Source organism: Capra hircus, chromosome 7, assembly GCF_001704415.2.
Source record: "Capra hircus breed San Clemente chromosome 7, ASM170441v1, whole genome shotgun sequence".
Lineage (NCBI taxonomy): Eukaryota > Metazoa > Chordata > Mammalia > Artiodactyla > Bovidae > Capra > Capra hircus.
The window spans coordinates 89,660,129-89,677,075 of NC_030814.1; the positions used below are offsets into that span (position 1 = coordinate 89,660,129).

Genomic DNA, 16,947 nt, shown 5'->3' on the forward strand with positions numbered 1-16,947 from the left:
AAAGAGCGCAGAGAAAAAGCTGGGAGGCGCCAGCTGTGCGAGTTTCCACGGAAACGCCTCTTCCTCGCCTCCCCGAAAGCTCCACCCTCTCACCACCGAGAGCAAATGACGGACGGGGGTGGTTCCGGCGCAGGCGCAGAGTGAGTCAGCCATCTGGAGCACAGCCACAGGTTTTGGGCGGAGCTAGGGTGCGCAAGCGCCCTGCCCTCCAGCGCACGCGTCTCCCAGCATTCAGCGAGCGCGCGGGCGGCGGGCGCCTCGGTCTGGGCTTTTGCGATCTCTGAGCGGACGGAGGCTGCTGGCCGCTGCGCAGACACGGACGAGGTGGAGGCAGGGGCCGCCAGTGCGCACCCGCCAGCTATGAAGCCTCCTGCAGGTACAGGCTGTGTCTTGGTTGTGGCCCCGCTCGTCGGACCCGGGAGCACCGTGCCCCTCCCCCGGGGTCGCCCCTGGGGCCTTAGAACGGAGCCAGTGACCCTCGAGTGACCTGGGCCCAGGCTGGGGATGGGGGTCGGCGAGCTTGGAACCCCGCCCCCTCGGTTGCCGAATGAATGATCCAGGTTTTTCAGCGCTTCACTCATTCGGCAAACTCCATTACTTCTCCTGAGGATGGGTCTGCCCTGAGGTGGACTCCAAAAGAGTTCTAGACTTAGTTCCATAGCCGGCCGTTCGAAAGGCAAAAAACAAGCGGGGGCTTTAGACAGTGATCGGTGCCATGGCTGGTGGTGCTTCTTTAGGGAGGGCTGTCCTGGAGGGCTTCTCGGAGGAGGTGGCATTTCATTCAGCTTGGACTTGGTGGGGAGAAGCAGCTGTCCCAGGTGGTGGGAACCGCGAGGGAGGCAAGCACACCAGTAAGACGTTTGGGGAGCAATAAGTCATTTTGGCTAGGGCACAGCTGCAGGTCCCTTTTATGTGAAGCACAATGGGGCACCACAGAAGGGTTTTCCTTTAGGGGAGCAATGTCACCTGCATACCAACCGTGTTTTAGGAAGTCGCCCAGGATGTGGAGTAGGGCCACCTCGAATTTTGCCTTACCCGACCTATCCTGCCCCAGTTCTCTCTGCAGCCTATTGCAATGATGATGATAATTGTATTGATGATAATCATAATTACTGTTATTCAGGCCACAGGAAGGCAGGAATGTAGTCTGCTTTCTTTGGTGCAGGATTGTTAGATAAGAGACCTGGCATGTAGGTGACAGTGACTGTTTACAAACATGCCTGCTCAAAGTTTTCAAACCCTGGCTCCACCAAAAGACTTTCCTGACAATTGCAGTTCACTCAGGTCTCCCACCTTTCCTGAGCTCCTGGAGCCCTCCTTTACCGCCAACTTGAGTGCAGACTCACAGTCCCTCTTCTGCAGTTCTTGAAATCCAAATTATCCTGCAAAGATTTTCCCTAAGTTTGAAGCAGCCATTTGGCCAGAAAAATCTAACCTCTGTTTATTTAAGGGACTTTTTTTTTTCTCAGCTGGGGTGATTGTGTCTTCCTGTGGGACTCATGTCTGGGAATATCTGTGGTCATCATGGCTGGGGGTACTCCTGGCATTGAGTGGATGGGGACCAGGGGTGCTGCTCAACATTCCACAGTGCCCAGGATGGCCCCACACAGAGAATGATCCAGCCACAAGTGTTGTTGATAATACTGTAAAAAAAAAAAAAAAGCTGCCCAGAGACACCAAACACAGGCCTGAGCCAGCAGCTTCCTGCAAAGACACCCTCACCCTAATGTTTTGAAAAGCAGGGAGTTAAGGACCATGTGGCCTTGCACCACTCCTGCCTGCCAGAAGGAGGGAATGAAGCATGGTAGAAGGTTCCTGGAGCAGCCCCTTCTGCTTGCTTGTTAGGTGTCCTACACCCAGCTGGAGGGAAAGCCCAGGCTTTATTCATTAACTCAAGTAACTTGAGACAGGTATAGCCATTGCCAACCTACAGATGCTACAGGAATGCCATCAGGGGCATCTCTGAGAAAGGGATGTGAAAAGGAAGACTGATATGGTAGGGTTCTGGGCAGAGGGGACAACTGTAGGAAGGTTCAGGAAACTTCTCAAAGAAAGCCTTTGTGGCCGACCACAGAGAAATTGACCAAACCAGCTGGCCAGACCTGCTGTGCTGGACCCAGTAGAGTCTGGACCAAGTAGAGCAGGGGTCAGTGAACCTGTCTGTGTAGGGCCAAGTGGTTTACACTTGGCAGGCAGGCCACACAACTTCTTGGTCACAGCAGAATCACCTTTAGCTCAGGGGCTAGACAGAAACAGTTGTGACAGTGTTTGGCAACCACAAGTGTAGACTCTGATAAAGGGTTTGAACTTTAATCCTGAGTGGAGCCCTGAAAAGGGGGCAGGGCCCGACCACAGGGTGTGCAGATTTCCCCAAAGATGGGGTGAGCACCATCTGCTAGTTCACAGCATGGGAGCAGAAGTAGGCTGCTTGACTTTGAACCATCCCTATCGCTTGCTGGCTATGGGATCAGGCTATCTCAGGGTTCCCATCTGTGACATGGGGCAACCTAGAGTGCAGAGGACAGAACTGTCTTGGAACCCAGTGAAGGCAAGTACACCACAGAACACTGCCCAAAGATTTTTAAGTGACAGCTGTCAGTAGACACCAGACTCTCATCCAGAAAACTCTTGGTGGCGGGGAGGGCTGGGGGCTAGGGAAGTCTTAATTGTCAGGGCTTCCCCCTCTTTTAGAAAAGTAACAGTACGCATGTCACATTCAGGGAACTCGGGGTTCCACCCTGCAGGCAGGTGTTCTTTCAGTGAAACGCTGGTGTATGCTCAGCACTGATGACTTTGGGAGCTGAGTCTTCCTGCGGGGGCTGTCCTGGGCACTTTGGGGTGTTGAGCAGCATGCCTGACCCCAGTGATGCAGTGGTATCACTCCCTGATTGTGACAACCGCAGTGTTCCCTGGGGGCAGGATCCCCTTATGCTTGAGGACCAATCGCGCCACGTGTCCACACACAGCCCTGGGGTCTCCCCCAGCCCTGTTACTCTGACCCTGATTGCGGGCTTGACACAGACTTGCTGGGTGTGGGGTCTGTCTCCTGGGTCCAGCCTGCACAGGGGATGCCTTGGACGTGGCAGCGCCGTGCTCGGCCGTGAACCACCTCCGATGGGACCTGAGTGCCCAGCAGATTGCCGAGCTTACCACCGAACTCATTGAGCAGACCAAGCGCGTGTATGACCGCGTGGGCGCCCAGGAGCCCCAGGATGTGTCCTACGAGAACACACTCAAGGCGCTGGCTGACGTGGAGGTGTCCTACACAGGTGAGCCATGCCCGGACCTGGCAATGCCACCTCCTTCCCAGGGACCCAGTGGAGAGGCGCTGGCTGGGAAGGGCCCCTGGTGGGCCCTGGTCAGCGGGAGGCAGCCAGGCCTGGCTGGCTTGCACCATCCCCCGGGGCCGTGTCATCAGACCAGCTCACCTGCCAGCCTTGAAACTGGAGCCCCAGGGGTTGTTTGTTTCCTCCGAGCGGCTGAACTTGGTCCCCTTTGGTTTTCTGCCCCCTGCCACCTCCTTGTGCTCTGAGTAACCTGATGCCCGGGGCGCCCTTCTCGTCACTCTGGAGTTCCTTTCCTTCCCTCCTCTCACCCATGAGGGTCTGTCCTACAGCTTTGTGTGGTCAGACAGATCCCCAGTCCGCCTCCCAAGCCCCCTCTGCAGAGGCTGACGAGGCAGAGAACAATAAGCCAGGGAAACCCCTGTCTCTGCATCTCTGGGAAAGCTGTTTCTCTGAGAACCATCTAGAATCCCTGAACTCCGGCTGCAGGATCCTCACGTGTCCCTGATGCTGCATGGCGCTGGGTGTGTCAGGCCCGGCTGCATGCTCAGACTCCAGAGGGGCCACCCCATGGAGGCCAGTATGCCATGGGCTCAGAGCTGGGGGCCATGGTGCAGGCAGTGGATCAAGAGCCCATAGGCCAGTTTTGCCCTCCAGTCACCTGCTGGGGTGGGGCAGACCTCAGTCTTCCCTCTCATCTCCGGCAGGAGGCTCTGGAGCTTGGTTGGTGCAAATTCCCACCTTGGGTGTGACCCTGCCAGACAAGATCTAGTCCCTCCACCCCACTCCTGTGGCCTTTCCATCTCCCCTCAGTAGACCAAATTATATTATTTTTTTACTCTTTTTTTTTTTTGGCTGTGCCGTGCAGCACGTGGGATCTAGTTCCTAGACCAGGGATTGAACCTGTGCCCCCTGCATTAGGAGTTTGGAGTCTTAGCCACTGGACCACCTGGGAAGCCCCTCCCCCTGCTTTGCTGGGTGTTGGGCTGTCTGAGTACAGGCTGAGCCCTGCCTGGTGCCCCTTCTCGCGCCCCCTTGGCCCAACCAGCCGCCTGGGCTAATCCTGCACTCTGCTGTTCTGTTGTCAGCTCAGTGCCGTCACAGCGTTCAAATCCCACATGCACAGAGGCCGCCTCTGTCCTTTTCATGGCTCGCTATCGGGCAGCTGGTGTCAGGGCCCCCTCAGACCCTCGTGTTTGGTCCAGTCAGCTGAGCAGGTCACCACCTCTGGAGGGTCTACTGTGCAGCTGACCCACCAGCCCTGGGATATTCTCAGTGGGCTGGGGCCGTGGAAGTCACCAAACCGTGATGGTACTTCAGGCCCCTCTCCCCCCTGCAAAGTACACACTTTTGAAAAAACTGCTCTGTTGAAGGGGGCTTCCCTGATGGTCTGATGGTTAGGACTCCACGCTTCCACTGCTAGGGGCGCAGGTTCAATCCCTGGTTGGGCAACTAAGTTACTGTATACCACTCAGTGGTATAAAAGAACTGTTGAGATACATTTCACATACCATGTAATCTGCCCACATGAAGCCTAGATTTCATTGGTTTTTACTGTATTTAGCATATATAGCCATCACCAGTATCTAATTCTAGAACCTTCCATCACCTCAAAGAGGTTCCCCCCTCTCCATTAGCAGTCACTTCCTGACAGTGTGAACCCACTCTCTGTGTCTGTGGACCTGCCTGTTCTGGACATTTCCCATCAGTGGAATCACACCCCATGTGTCCTTCTGTGTCTGCTTCCCTTACTGAGCATCGTGTTCTCAGGGTCTGTCCCTGTGGTAGCGAGTGCCAGGGCTTCTCTCCTTTTCATGTCTGAGTGATGCTCCCGTGTGCAGAGGCACACGTGTGTCCAGTCGTCTGCTGACAGATACCTGGGTTGTGTCCACTGTTGGTCACTATGGGTCACGCTGCTATGATGATATGTGGACAGTTTTTTGGGTGGACAGTGTTCTTCTCCTCTCAGGTGTCCACCTGGGAGAGGGGCTGTGGGTCACATGGTGACGCAGCGGAAGCGTGTGTTCTCACAGTCGCCACACCCCCTCTATCTCACGCACATGGTGTGCCTTGAAGTATAAAATTGTTGGTGCTCTGCAGCATGGCCATGGGCCTCCGGGGCCCTTTCTGGCGCTGAGTCCCTTCAGCCTCTCCTGGTCTCATCCTGCTCCCTGTTTCTGTCCTTCTCGGCTTGAGGTGTCCAGAGCTGAGTGCCATCCCATCTGGACCATGAGTTCCTGAGGACGATTAACCACGCTTGTCTCTCGCCCAGGGCTTCACCTGCCCATTTCCCTGCAGGGCCATTCTCTCACCTGTACTGTCTCCCCGTTTCAGTTCAGAGGAACATCCTTGACTTCCCCCAGCACGTCTCTCCCTCCAAGGACATCCGCACAGCCAGCACGGAGGCAGACAAGAAGCTGTCGGAGTTCGATGTGGAAATGAGCATGAGGCAGGACGTGTACCAGAGGATTGTCTGGCTGCAGGTGAGCGAGGGCCAGGCCAGAGTGTGGACCTCCCGGATTGGGAGGCCCTGCCCCCCAGCTTCATGAGGTGGACAGAGCCCTGCAGGGGCCAGTGGGGCCGTTTCACCACAACAACATTAGAGACGTGACAGAGGCAAGTGGGAGGGAGGAGAGGCGTGCAAGGCCTTCCCACACGCACATGTCATCTCACATCCCTGACCTTGCTGGGGTCACCTCAAGGGGATGTCCCATCTCCCACGTGAGGTGAAGGGACCAGTGACAGGTGTGTGCATTTCCTGCCTCCCTGGTGGTGCCGGCCGAGCACTGCTGCCCACGTCAGGGGACTGCAGGTGCTCCTCGCATGGCTGGTGGGGTGGTTCTTAGAACCTGCCAGACATGGCTGCCTTGGGACCAGGAAGGCCCTGGGGTATTTTCTGCAGACTCAGGAGCAGGGGCCTCAGAAAGCACAGGCAGTGTTTAACTGAAGTGTTTATTGAGACCATTGTAGGTTCACATGTAGTTGTAAGAAATTATTCAAAGAGGTCCCAGTTGAGCTTTGCCCGGTTGTCCCTGAAGTCACATTTTGTGACAGGTCAGTGTCACAGCAGGGTCCTAACATTGACACAGCTGCCCCATCACCCATTGCCCTGGAGGGGCCCCCAGCAGCTTTGGCTTGGGGCTGTCCCCAGTCACCCAAGGTCCTATGTGGACTTGAATCTGGTTCCCTGGGTCAGTGTTCGGGCCTGCGGTGCTGAGTCCTGTGATAGCTGCTTTGTTAGGAAGTTTTGCTTTTCAGGAAACCTGTAAACCCCCTTCCAGTGCGACCGCACCATCCTACATTCCTTCCAGTGATGACGTCCTGCTTCTCCACGGCCTTACAGGCATTTGGCACTGTCTCTGGTTTTCTTGTTTCAGGAGAAGGTCCAGAAGGACTCTCTGAGACCCGAGGCATCAAGGTACCTGGAGCGACTAATCAAACTGGGCCGGAGGAACGGGCTACACCTGCCAGAGGAGACACAGGAGGTGAGAGCCTAGCCTGTGATGGCCCTCATCCCCATGCCCAGGCCCATCCCCGACCCTGTCTCAGGGCCCAGGGCCCAGGGGAGCCGGCTCTTTCCTCAGCTCCCCTCCTCCTTGTTCCTGAACCCAGGCTGGTCAGTTTCTGTTTCTGAAAACTAGAGGGACTCTGAATGAATCGTTTAGGTCCCTTAAAATGGCCAAAGCTTAGATTCCCCAGGGCTGTGAGAGTGGTGGTCTCTATGGGGCACCCCTGCTTCCAGGTCCTTCACTGATCACTGGGAAGTAAGAACAGGGGACGAGGGTCTAGGCTTCAAATATCTGAGCTCAGCACAACCCCTGGGGGACCCCAAATCTAGAACCCCCACTCTTTCCATTCCCTTGGACTCTCACAACAGTCTTCTTCCATCAGAAAATCAAGAGCATCAAGAAGAAGCTGAGTCTCCTGTGCATCGACTTCAACAAGAACCTCAACGAGGACACGACCTTCCTGCCATTCACACGCGAGGAGCTGGGTGCGTGCAGGTGCACAGGGTGATGGGCAGGGGAGGGGAGCATTCCCTGGGAGGGTCTTCTTCACCGCAGGCACTCTGGGAGTTTGGAGCCCAAGGTCCTGGATCCTTCCTTGGGGAGGGCCGGGGTCTGTCTGCTAAGATTCTGCCCTACCCTGTTCTGTGAGGTATGATCCTTTAACCTCATGGTGTCCTCCTAGTCTGGCTGTGTATGGGGGCTTGAAGGCCTGGGGCCTGGGAGGTTTTCTCAGCTTCTATCTTCTTCCCTAAATGCCTTATTTTGAAAACTTGGCGCCTGTGGGAAAGTGGCAAGAATAGTACCAGGGAGACCCCATGTGTGCCCCGGGCCTGGCCTCCCTGTGTGTGTGCGGTTCCTGTGCTGGGGCCTCCAGACCCGTCACCAGGGATGGTGCCTCCTGTGCCCCCAGGTGCAGGCCCTCTCAGGATGAGGTCCCTACCCATCCTGATGACTGGCTTTACATTTCTGGCCCCAGTCAGCTCAAGTTAAGCCTCACTTTCCATTCTGACCTCTCCAGATGCCTTCCCTGTTGACAGATTTGCTTCTGTTTTACCCACACTGACAATTTTGCAAAATCCAGGCAGGTGGGCAATGGCCCGTGAACCCTGCCCGAGGGTCCAATGGTGCTGTCACATACGCTGTGATACTGCCTGGGCCTCTGGTCAGTAGGGACTCAGGGACACAGATGTGCTGTGTCCTGAGCAGGAGCTTCAGGTCCATCACGCTGACCTCTGCCGCTCTGACTTTTTGTCCCCACTGTTGTGTCCCAGGAAGCAAGGCCCATGTGGCTCCGAAGGTTCTCAGGCCAAAGGGCCATCCCAGGCCTCTGGAGTCCACTGTGCTATGGGGCTGCTTTTCTGCCCACTGTCCAGCTCAGGGCCCGGCTAGTTCGGCCTGGCCTCCTGGGCAGGAATGTGAACCCCCAGCGCATGGAACAGCCACTCAGAGCCCCGGTGACCGGTCTCACGGGGCTGGGATGGCAGCTGGACATGTGTGGCCGCCTGGCAGCGTTTCAGTCCCAGCTGAGCAGGCGCTGTGCCGGGTCATTTCTCCGGGTTGCGAAAGGCTTTGGAGAGTCACTTTACAGGAACATAGGTAGTGCTCTGTGTCTCTGTTTTCTTCCCCACCCCAGCCTCTAGAGAGAGTCGTGTATACATGTATAAAACCCTGTATTCTTTTTCTAAGTCCCCATCCTGGGGCTAAACTGACTTCCACCCAGCATTGCCTCTGTAGTGTCGGCTGTTTTCCCCTCATGATCAGTCATTTCTCCCAAGAATCCTAATGGCTCTAGCTCCTCGCAGTCACCGGCTCGTATCCTGTCCCTGTCTTAGTGGGTGTCCTCCTGCGTGTCAGAACTAGCCCCCCACAGCCCCGGCCATGTCCTCGCATCCCCGGGCTTCCAGGCCCTGGTCTGTCCACTGGGGGTGTCCTTGCTGTCCTCACTTATAGATGCTCATTGTCCCAGTTTGGCCCCTTCGAATGGACACGTCCCTGTAGTTCTTGAAGCACCTCCTGTTGGACATGGACTGAGCTGGGCTCGCTGTGTCCTCTCCCTGGCCTGGCCCCAGCAGGGTGGTTGGAACTGAGGTCTGGCTGCCAGGGAGCTGTTGCTCCCGGGTCCCTCAGTCACCCGGAGCTGGGAAACCCACCTGGCAGGTTCCACCTCCTGCTGTGACCTCTCACCCAGGAAGGACATGGGAGGAGGTGGCAGTCCACGCTGTCCCAGGGTGGCACCTGTTCTGGGGTGCAGGCCGACCTGGGGTGATAGGACACAACTCAACCTCCCCCTCCCTGAGGGCATCCTGAGGGAGCAGACCTCTGAGGTGGGAGAGCCCTCGACATTGCTCCTCCGGGTTGAAGACGCATGCAGAGGGCATGGGGAAGCCCAGCCTGCCATCTCATTCCTTACCTCCCATCCGCGGGGGCTTCCACCCCTCCCACCTCAGCTGGGCAGCCTGCCAGTCCCCTCAGAGCCCCCAATTTGGCCCCCACAGGAGGGCTCCCTGAAGACTTTCTAAATTCACTGGAGAAGACCGAGGATGAGAAACTGAAGGTCACACTCAAGTACCCGCACTACTTTCCCCTCCTGAAGAAATGCCATGTGCCTGAGACCCGGAGGAAAGTGGAGGAGGCCTTCAACTGCCGGTGCAAGGAGGCAAGGAGCCACGCCACTGCGCAGTGCCCAGCGGGGCCCAATCTCAGCCTGCCCTCTCAGCGCCCCTGGGTCTGGCTCAGCCCCAAGGGCTGTTGAGTCTGCCAGGCCCAGGGCTGGCCTGGATGGGAGGGGTTGGCACTTCCTTCTCCTGGCCATGAACTTGACTGGGGCAGTCCTGGGTTAGGACCTTGGTGCTGTGGAGACGGCACTGCTGGCCACCAGCTCCCAGCCCCTCATCTTCTGGACATTCGCTGACAGCCTCCGGGTATAGTTAGGTTTCCTGTTCTGTTGTGAACAGGCCTATTTCTCCTTGTAAATGAACCCGGTTGATGTCGCTCTGTGTCTATCCCACAAGCTGGGGAGGCTGAGTGAAGCCCTCAGGTGCTGGCAGAGCCCTGAGCCCAGGGAGGCCCCGTTGGTTATAAAGACTATGTGTTACAACAGGACCAAGTGCAAAGAAATCCAGGCGGTGGGGGTTGGGCGGGGGGGTCGTGGGGGCATTAGCCATGGCTGCCAGGAACCTGAGAGCCCTCCCACGGACACCTGGCCTATGGCTCCAGTGCTACCATCTATCTGTCCGTCTGGGCTCTAGGAGAACTGCGCTATTCTCAGGGAACTGGTGAGGCTGCGGGCTCAGAAGTCCCGTCTGCTGGGGTTCAGCACGCACGCCGACTATGTGCTAGAGATGAACATGGCCAAGACCAGCCAGGTGGTGGCCACTTTCCTAGGTAACCCCGCCCCCTTGCCCCAGGTGCCTGGGGGGAGGTGTGAGGGCTGAGGACCACCTCAACTGGACGAGGTGCTGCCTGCGAGCCTCACTCGTCCACCCTTGGGGGTCCCAAGTGGGATGAGTGGTGGGGGCTGGGGCCGGCCCAGGAAGGTAGCTGAGCCTCACACAACCCCTATCACCCACAGATGAGCTGGCGCAGAAGCTGAAGCCACTTGGGGAGCAGGAGCGGGCTGTGATCCTGGAGCTGAAGAGGGCGGAGTGCGAGCAGCGCGGCCTGGCCTTTGATGGGCGCATCAACGCCTGGGACATGCGCTACTACATGAACCAGGTGGAGGAGACGCGTTACCGTGTGGACCAGAATCTGCTCAAGGAGTACTTTCCCATGCAGGTGGTGACCCGCGGGCTGCTGGGCATCTACCAGGAGCTCCTGGGCCTCAGCTTCCAGCTGGAGGAGGGCGCCGCCGTGTGGCATGAGGATGTGGCACTCTATGCCGTGCGGGATGCAGCCTCGGGCAAGCTCATCGGCAAGTTCTACCTGGACCTCTACCCCCGGTGTGTGCTTGGGGGACCCGTCAGCCAGGCTGGGCTGGGCACCCTCTCCACCCACCCCCAGCGGTCAAGACTGACCCCACGTCCCCGGTCCCCACCCAGGGAAGGCAAGTATGGGCATGCGGCCTGCTTTGGCCTGCAGCCAGGCTGCCTACGGAAGGACGGGAGCCGCCAGATCGCCATCGCTGCCATGGTGGCCAACTTCACCAAGCCCACACCCGACGCGCCCTCCCTGCTGCAGCACGACGAGGTGGAGACCTACTTCCACGAGTTCGGCCACGTGATGCACCAGCTCTGCTCCCAGGTGGGTGGGGGAGGGGAGGGCAGGGCGTGGTAGCCTATAGGCTGGTTGATACCACCTTCCATCCCTGAACCCCATGCGCTGGATGTGTGAACAACAGCAAGGGATGTCCTTGTGGCTCCGGAAGCTGGGAGCCCTGGGTAAAGGCATAAGCAGAGCCGATTCCCTACGTGTTAAGTCCCGGGGACTTTCCTCATCGGGCCTCTCAGATGAGCGTGCATTCCCAGGACCTGGCAACAGATGTGCTTGTGCTTGGCCCTCTTGCGGTCAGCCCTCAGCCTGAGAGCCGTGCTCACACGAGCTACCTTGGAGCGTGAGGGGACAGTTCAGAACAGTTCACCAAGCTGTGTGGCCATCCCAGTGCCCTGTTCTGGGAATTTTCTATCACCCCAAAAATGTCCCTCATGCACCTTAGCTATCATTACCCAAAACCCCTCCCCGCCAGCCCCTGACAACCAGGAACCCACTCCCTGTGTCTGCGGATCTGCCTGCTCTGGACGTTTCCCATCAGTGGAAACGTCCCATCACACCCTGTGTGTCCTTCTGTGTCTGCTCCTCACTGAGCGTCGTGTTCTCAGGGTCCATCCACACGGTAGTGAGTGTCAGGGCTTCTCTCCTTTTCATGGCTCAGGGATGCTTCCAGGTGTGGAGGGACCTCTGCTGCTGTATTTCTGAGCAGAATCTTTTGACTTTGAAGTTGTTAAATGTTTCCTCGCACGTTTTGCAGATTCTTCTCTAACTCAAGACACAGAGTTTCTTCTCAATTTTTTTCCTGTTAGTTTAGTAGTTGAGCTCTTCATTTTGGTGTTATTGTCTTATGCTGTGAGGGTGGGGGTCTCTGAGCCCTCGCCCCCACCACCTTTAGCCCCCTTCACGCCCCTCCCCTTGTGCAGCTTCCTTGTGATCCACTCAGGGATGGCTTTCTGTCCCTGGACCACTGCTCTGCCAGTGACCCTCATGGCTCTCTCGCAGCCGTCGCGTCTTTCTCAGTATAGCTGTTCTCAGTGTTAAGGCAGTTCTGTGCTATAAAGTCGCCGTGAATGTGGAGGGAGCGGTTACTGAGCCACCACCCCTGCAGACAGTGCAGAGCCAGGCTCCTGTGAGTCTTTGTCACGTGAGTCACCTCAGGACTGATCTTCACTCAGCTTCATGTGCTCTGTGTTTCTATATAATGACAGCTGGTCTGATACCAGCTGTTGGTTCAGTCATGCTGAGCCCCTGGCTGGCAGGGCTGTGACCCTCACCTGGACAAAGCTCATCTGATACTTGCACTATCTCTGTGAGCACCTCACTGCCTTCTCGCTCCCCAGACACTGGATAGCACTTCAGCCCTACACTGGGGGCGCCGTCTAGAACAGAGAAATCACCCCCAGCCACGTGAGAATGCACACATGGGGCAGTCAATAAACTGAGAAGGACGCTTGTTGCAGTTGGTGCTGGAACCCAAAGGCAGGGGTCCAGTGACCTAGGTGCCAGTGGCATCTGACTGCCTCCCTGGGTCCCAGGAAGAACGTGCCAGGTCACTCAGCCCACCTGGCCCTGTGTCTGCCAGGCCTGGGTTCCAGCCATACTGTCAGGTACTATGTCTTCAGAAAGAATGTCAAGATGCAGGAAAGAGGAAAAAGGAGCTCCTGCCCTTGCCAGCCACCTAGATCTGCTGCGTCTACGGCTCTGTGGGTAGGGAGGGGCGCTGTGGCCTGCTGGACGGCAGCCTCCCTGCATGCCGGGTTGGTCGGGGTCTGGGTCCTCCTACAGTTCCCCCCCGCCCCCCACAGGCCGAGTTTGCCATGTTCAGCGGGACGCATGTGGAGCGGGACTTTGTGGAGGCCCCGTCACAGATGCTGGAGAACTGGGTGTGGGAGGCAGAGCCTCTGCTCCGGATGTCCCAGCACTACCGCACGGGGAGCTCCATCCCCCAGGAGCTGCTGGACAAGCTCATCAAGTCCCGCCAGGCCAATACAGGTGCGACGGGGGAGGAAGGAGCTGCCCAGACCCCACACACCCAGCGCCCCACCGCCTTCCTCCCCTCCCCCCGGGGGAAGGGGTGCAGACACACACCCAGCGCCCCATCTCCCCACCCCCACCTCCCCCCCCAGGTCTTTTCAACCTGCGCCAGATCGTCCTGGCCAAGGTGGACCAGGCCTTGCACACGCAGACAGCCGCAGACCCAGCCAAGGAGTACGCCCGCCTGTGCCAGGAGATCCTTGGGGTCCCCGCCACGCCAGGTAGCCATGCTCCAGCTGGGCGCCTTAGGGGCCAGGGTGGTGGCCACTGCCCAGGTGGGGAAGGTTATCTAGTGACGTATGAAGTGGGGACTGTTTGACAGGCTTCAGCCAAGGCCCAGGAGGAGCCACTGACCTCTGGGCTCATCCTACCACAGTCCTTGGGCCTGTTGCTCCAGCTGTGGCGCATGGGGGCCATGGTGAGCTGGCGGCTCTGCGCATGCTTTGTGAGAAGCCCAGGGGGTCAGGAAAGGGTTTGTACCCGGATGTATGAGTAGTGGAGGTTTGAACATGCGGATGTTGATGTATACACAACGTTTGCTCCTCTGTGGGCCTCTAAGATGTCCTTCAGGGAGTGCGGTAACCAGTGTGCTCCCCACTGTCCACGGTGAGCCCTGACTCATCAGAGTCTGAGCAGCCAACCTTGTAAGGTGCTCTGGGTGAACCCTTGTGAGCTTGAGCAGAAAGTGGGCAAAGACTTATTTTTCTCTGTGAGTTGCGCACGAGACCCCCATTTTCTAGAAGTGTTAGACCAGTTCCCCTCCTGTGGCCTGGGCCTCGGACGGGGCTGCTTCAAGGCCCTTCTTTCGGGAAAAATCCTGAGGGGGCCCAGGGGCCATGACCAGAGCCTCTCTGCGTCCATCCTAGGGACCAACATGCCTGCAACCTTTGGCCACCTGGCAGGTGGCTATGATGCCCAGTACTATGGCTACCTATGGAGTGAGGTATACTCTGCTGACATGTTCCACACGCGCTTCAAGCAGGAGGGTGTCCTGAGTGGCAAGGTGAGAGGCCAGCTTGGGCCCCTTGGCCCTGAGGGCTGCTGCCCCCCACGCCCCCAGACTGGGTGTCGTTCCTCCCTGGTGATGCTGAGGGCCCCTCAGAGCTAGGGAGGGGTGCGCGACCCTCCTCCAGCCCAGCGCCCTCTTGGCAGGTCGGCATGGACTACAGAAGCTGCATCCTGAGGCCGGGCGGCTCCGAGGACGCCAGTGTCATGTTGAAGCTCTTCCTGGGTCGTGATCCCAAGCAGGACGCCTTCCTCCTGAGCAAAGGGCTACAGGTGGAGGGCTGTGAGCCGCCAGCCTGCTGATGGCACAGGGCTCTGGCTCCCCACCCTGGTGGGCCTGGCTGCGTGCTACCTGCCCAGGTGCCTTAGTGCCCAGTCGGGGCAGGTGAGGGACTCCAGCCCAGGGACATGGCAGGGGAGAGGGGTTGTGTGTCCCTCCCCCTGCACCCCCCCGCCCCCCCAGCCCAGTCCCTGTGTCCCCATTGGCCCACGTGGGCTGAAAGGTCTCCACCTGGAGGTGTCTGGAAAGTCTCCTGTCTAGTCAAGACTCCTCTTTGTTGGACTAATGCAGCCCTTTCCTGGGAGTTTCCCTAGTTAAAAAACAATTCTTTGAAATGCAGCCATTAAAAAAAAAAAAAAAGACTCAGTCCTGATCTCTGCCTGCCTCCCTCCCACCGCAGGAGCAGTTCTGTGGCTGATTTGTTGTTTTTTGTTTGTTTGGAGTTTTTTGGCCTCGCCTTATGGCATGCGGGATCCTAGTTCCCCAACCAGGGATTGAACACATGCCCCCTGTGTTTGAAGCAGAGTGTTAACCTCTGGACTGCCAGGGAAGTCCCTGATCCAGTATAGACGGGCAACACAGGGAGTGGGTCTGGCCTGGGCTGGGTAGTGGAGCTCTGGGTTCAAGCCTCAGGGTTAGGCTATCGGGTGAGTGGGGCCTCCTGGGAGACCTACCTCAGCTGGGCTGAGCACAGGTGGCCACTGGCCAGTGCACCGCTCTCATCCACACATCCTGAACTGCCCGTGGGTGTCCCCACTCTTGGGGACCCCTCTATGCCAGAGGGAGTCAGGGGCCCCAGGTTAAAGCAGGTCATGTGGGTCATCTCCCCACCCACAGGGTTCAGCCCAGACATTGACAGGTAGTCCAGTTGAGGCTGGTGCTGTCAGGCCCATGATTTTTGTTGAAGCAGTTTGGGGAAAGAAATTGTTTTCTCCCCAGACTTGGAACTTGGAGAGTATGAGCTGTCAGGCAGACAGAGCTGTCCTTAGAGAGAGGCCACTCAGCAAAAAGGAGCCCACACCGTGAGGGCAGGCCTCCCTAGGACCCCATTGGCGACCCACACTTAGCACTTTGAGCCGCTGGATCCCCTCTCCTGCTTAAGTCAGCTTGGGCAGACATTTGTCACCTGCAAGCCAGAATGCATCCGTGACCACATCTCAGAGATCCCACCTGAGATGTGGCACAGCCGAGGCTGGGCCTGGCAGAACGCTCCGCCTCGTAGGGGCCTCCAAGGACCTACCCAGGTCCCTGCCTGCTTGGCTCAGGGCTATGGCAGAGATATGGGGAGGAGAGGTGGTTCTGGTCTCGGGGGACGCAGGGCAGCACCTGCCCAAGGCTGCCCAGGCTCCTGGCCTCTGTTGAGTCTCAGAACAAACACCACATTTGGAAGGGTGTGTATGTTAAAAGTATATCACATGTCTGCTAATTCATTGTCATGGTGAATGTCCCCACTCTTGGGGACCCCTCCATGCCAGAGGAAGTCGGGGGCCCCAGGTTAAAGGAGGTCATGTGGGTCATCTCCCCAGCCACAGGGTTCAGCCCAGACATTGACAGGTAGTCCAGTTGAGGCTGGCGCTGTCAGGCCCATGATTTATGTTGAAGCAGTTTGGGGAAAGAAATTGTTTTCTCCCCAGACTTGGAACTTGGAGAGTATGAGCAGCAAACAGGGTTAGCTCAAGGCCTGGACAGGCAGGGGGTAAGGGGATGAGTAGCCTTGGGTGCCACCTTCCTGGGATTCAAGTTTGAGTGTGCTCAGGCGCTCAGTCACATCTGACTGACCCCATGGACTGTAGCCCACCAGGCTCCTTTATCTGTGGAAATTCTTCAGGCAAGAATACTGGAGTGGTTGCCATGCCTTCCTCCAGGCTCCTCAGCTGTCAGTTGTGGCTGCAGAGGCTGTCTGACCCCAGCAGGAAAGTGAAGAGGGAAGGGCTTGGAGATACCCCAGGGCCTTTCCACCTGCTTCTGTCTCCATCCACCACCCCCCCCCCCCCCCGCAACACCGTCCCTCCCTTCATGCCCCTACTCCAATGTCTCTCCATGTCCTGTTAAGGGAGATGAATTTCCTCCTTAAAAGGGTAGTTTGAGTTGCTTATTTTGTTACTTATAGCTGGAAAGTACAACCAAGCACTTTTGAACATTTTGTTGATCATCTAAAGAAATTGACCCAGAGTTATGCATCCAAAGAGGGTCAGAAGTCAGGTTTGATAAAAGCTGCTCCAAACCTTGTATATCTGCTGAGTGAAAGGTAAAGAATGAAAAAGACAATTGACATGGTCATTACCAAAATGATACATTGCGTAGGCAGAGGGCATTGGATCTCCTTCAGTGAATCTCTGCACATAACTTTGATTTAAAAATTCAATATATTCAATTATATATCTATATATAATTGTATATATATAATTCTTTTTGGCTGTACCATGTGGCATGCGGGATCGTAGTTCCCTGGCCAGGGATCGACCTGTGCACCCTGCATTGGAAGCAGAGTCTTAACCACTGAACCACCAGGGAAGTCTCCCTAACAGTTTTCTGATGGACTCAATATCCATTTAGAACATAGATACACTTTGTTGTTGTTATTTAGTCCCTAAGTCATGTCCAACTCTTTGGTGACTCCACAAACTGT

At 57.0% G+C, this 16,947-nt stretch overlaps 1 protein-coding gene across 1 annotated transcript; it reads left to right on the plus strand.

Annotated features, from left to right (window-relative positions):
- Nucleotides 223-14,674, plus strand: THOP1 (thimet oligopeptidase 1). Its single transcript, XM_018050784.1, has 13 exons — nt 223-376; nt 3,057-3,269; nt 5,619-5,767; nt 6,662-6,769; nt 7,176-7,278; nt 9,289-9,449; nt 10,042-10,177; nt 10,365-10,731; nt 10,831-11,032; nt 12,805-12,991; nt 13,126-13,254; nt 13,900-14,036; nt 14,186-14,674. Exons 1-13 carry the CDS (start codon nt 361-363, stop codon nt 14,339-14,341), a joined length of 2,064 nt encoding a protein of 687 aa, XP_017906273.1. The 5' UTR covers nt 223-360; the 3' UTR covers nt 14,342-14,674.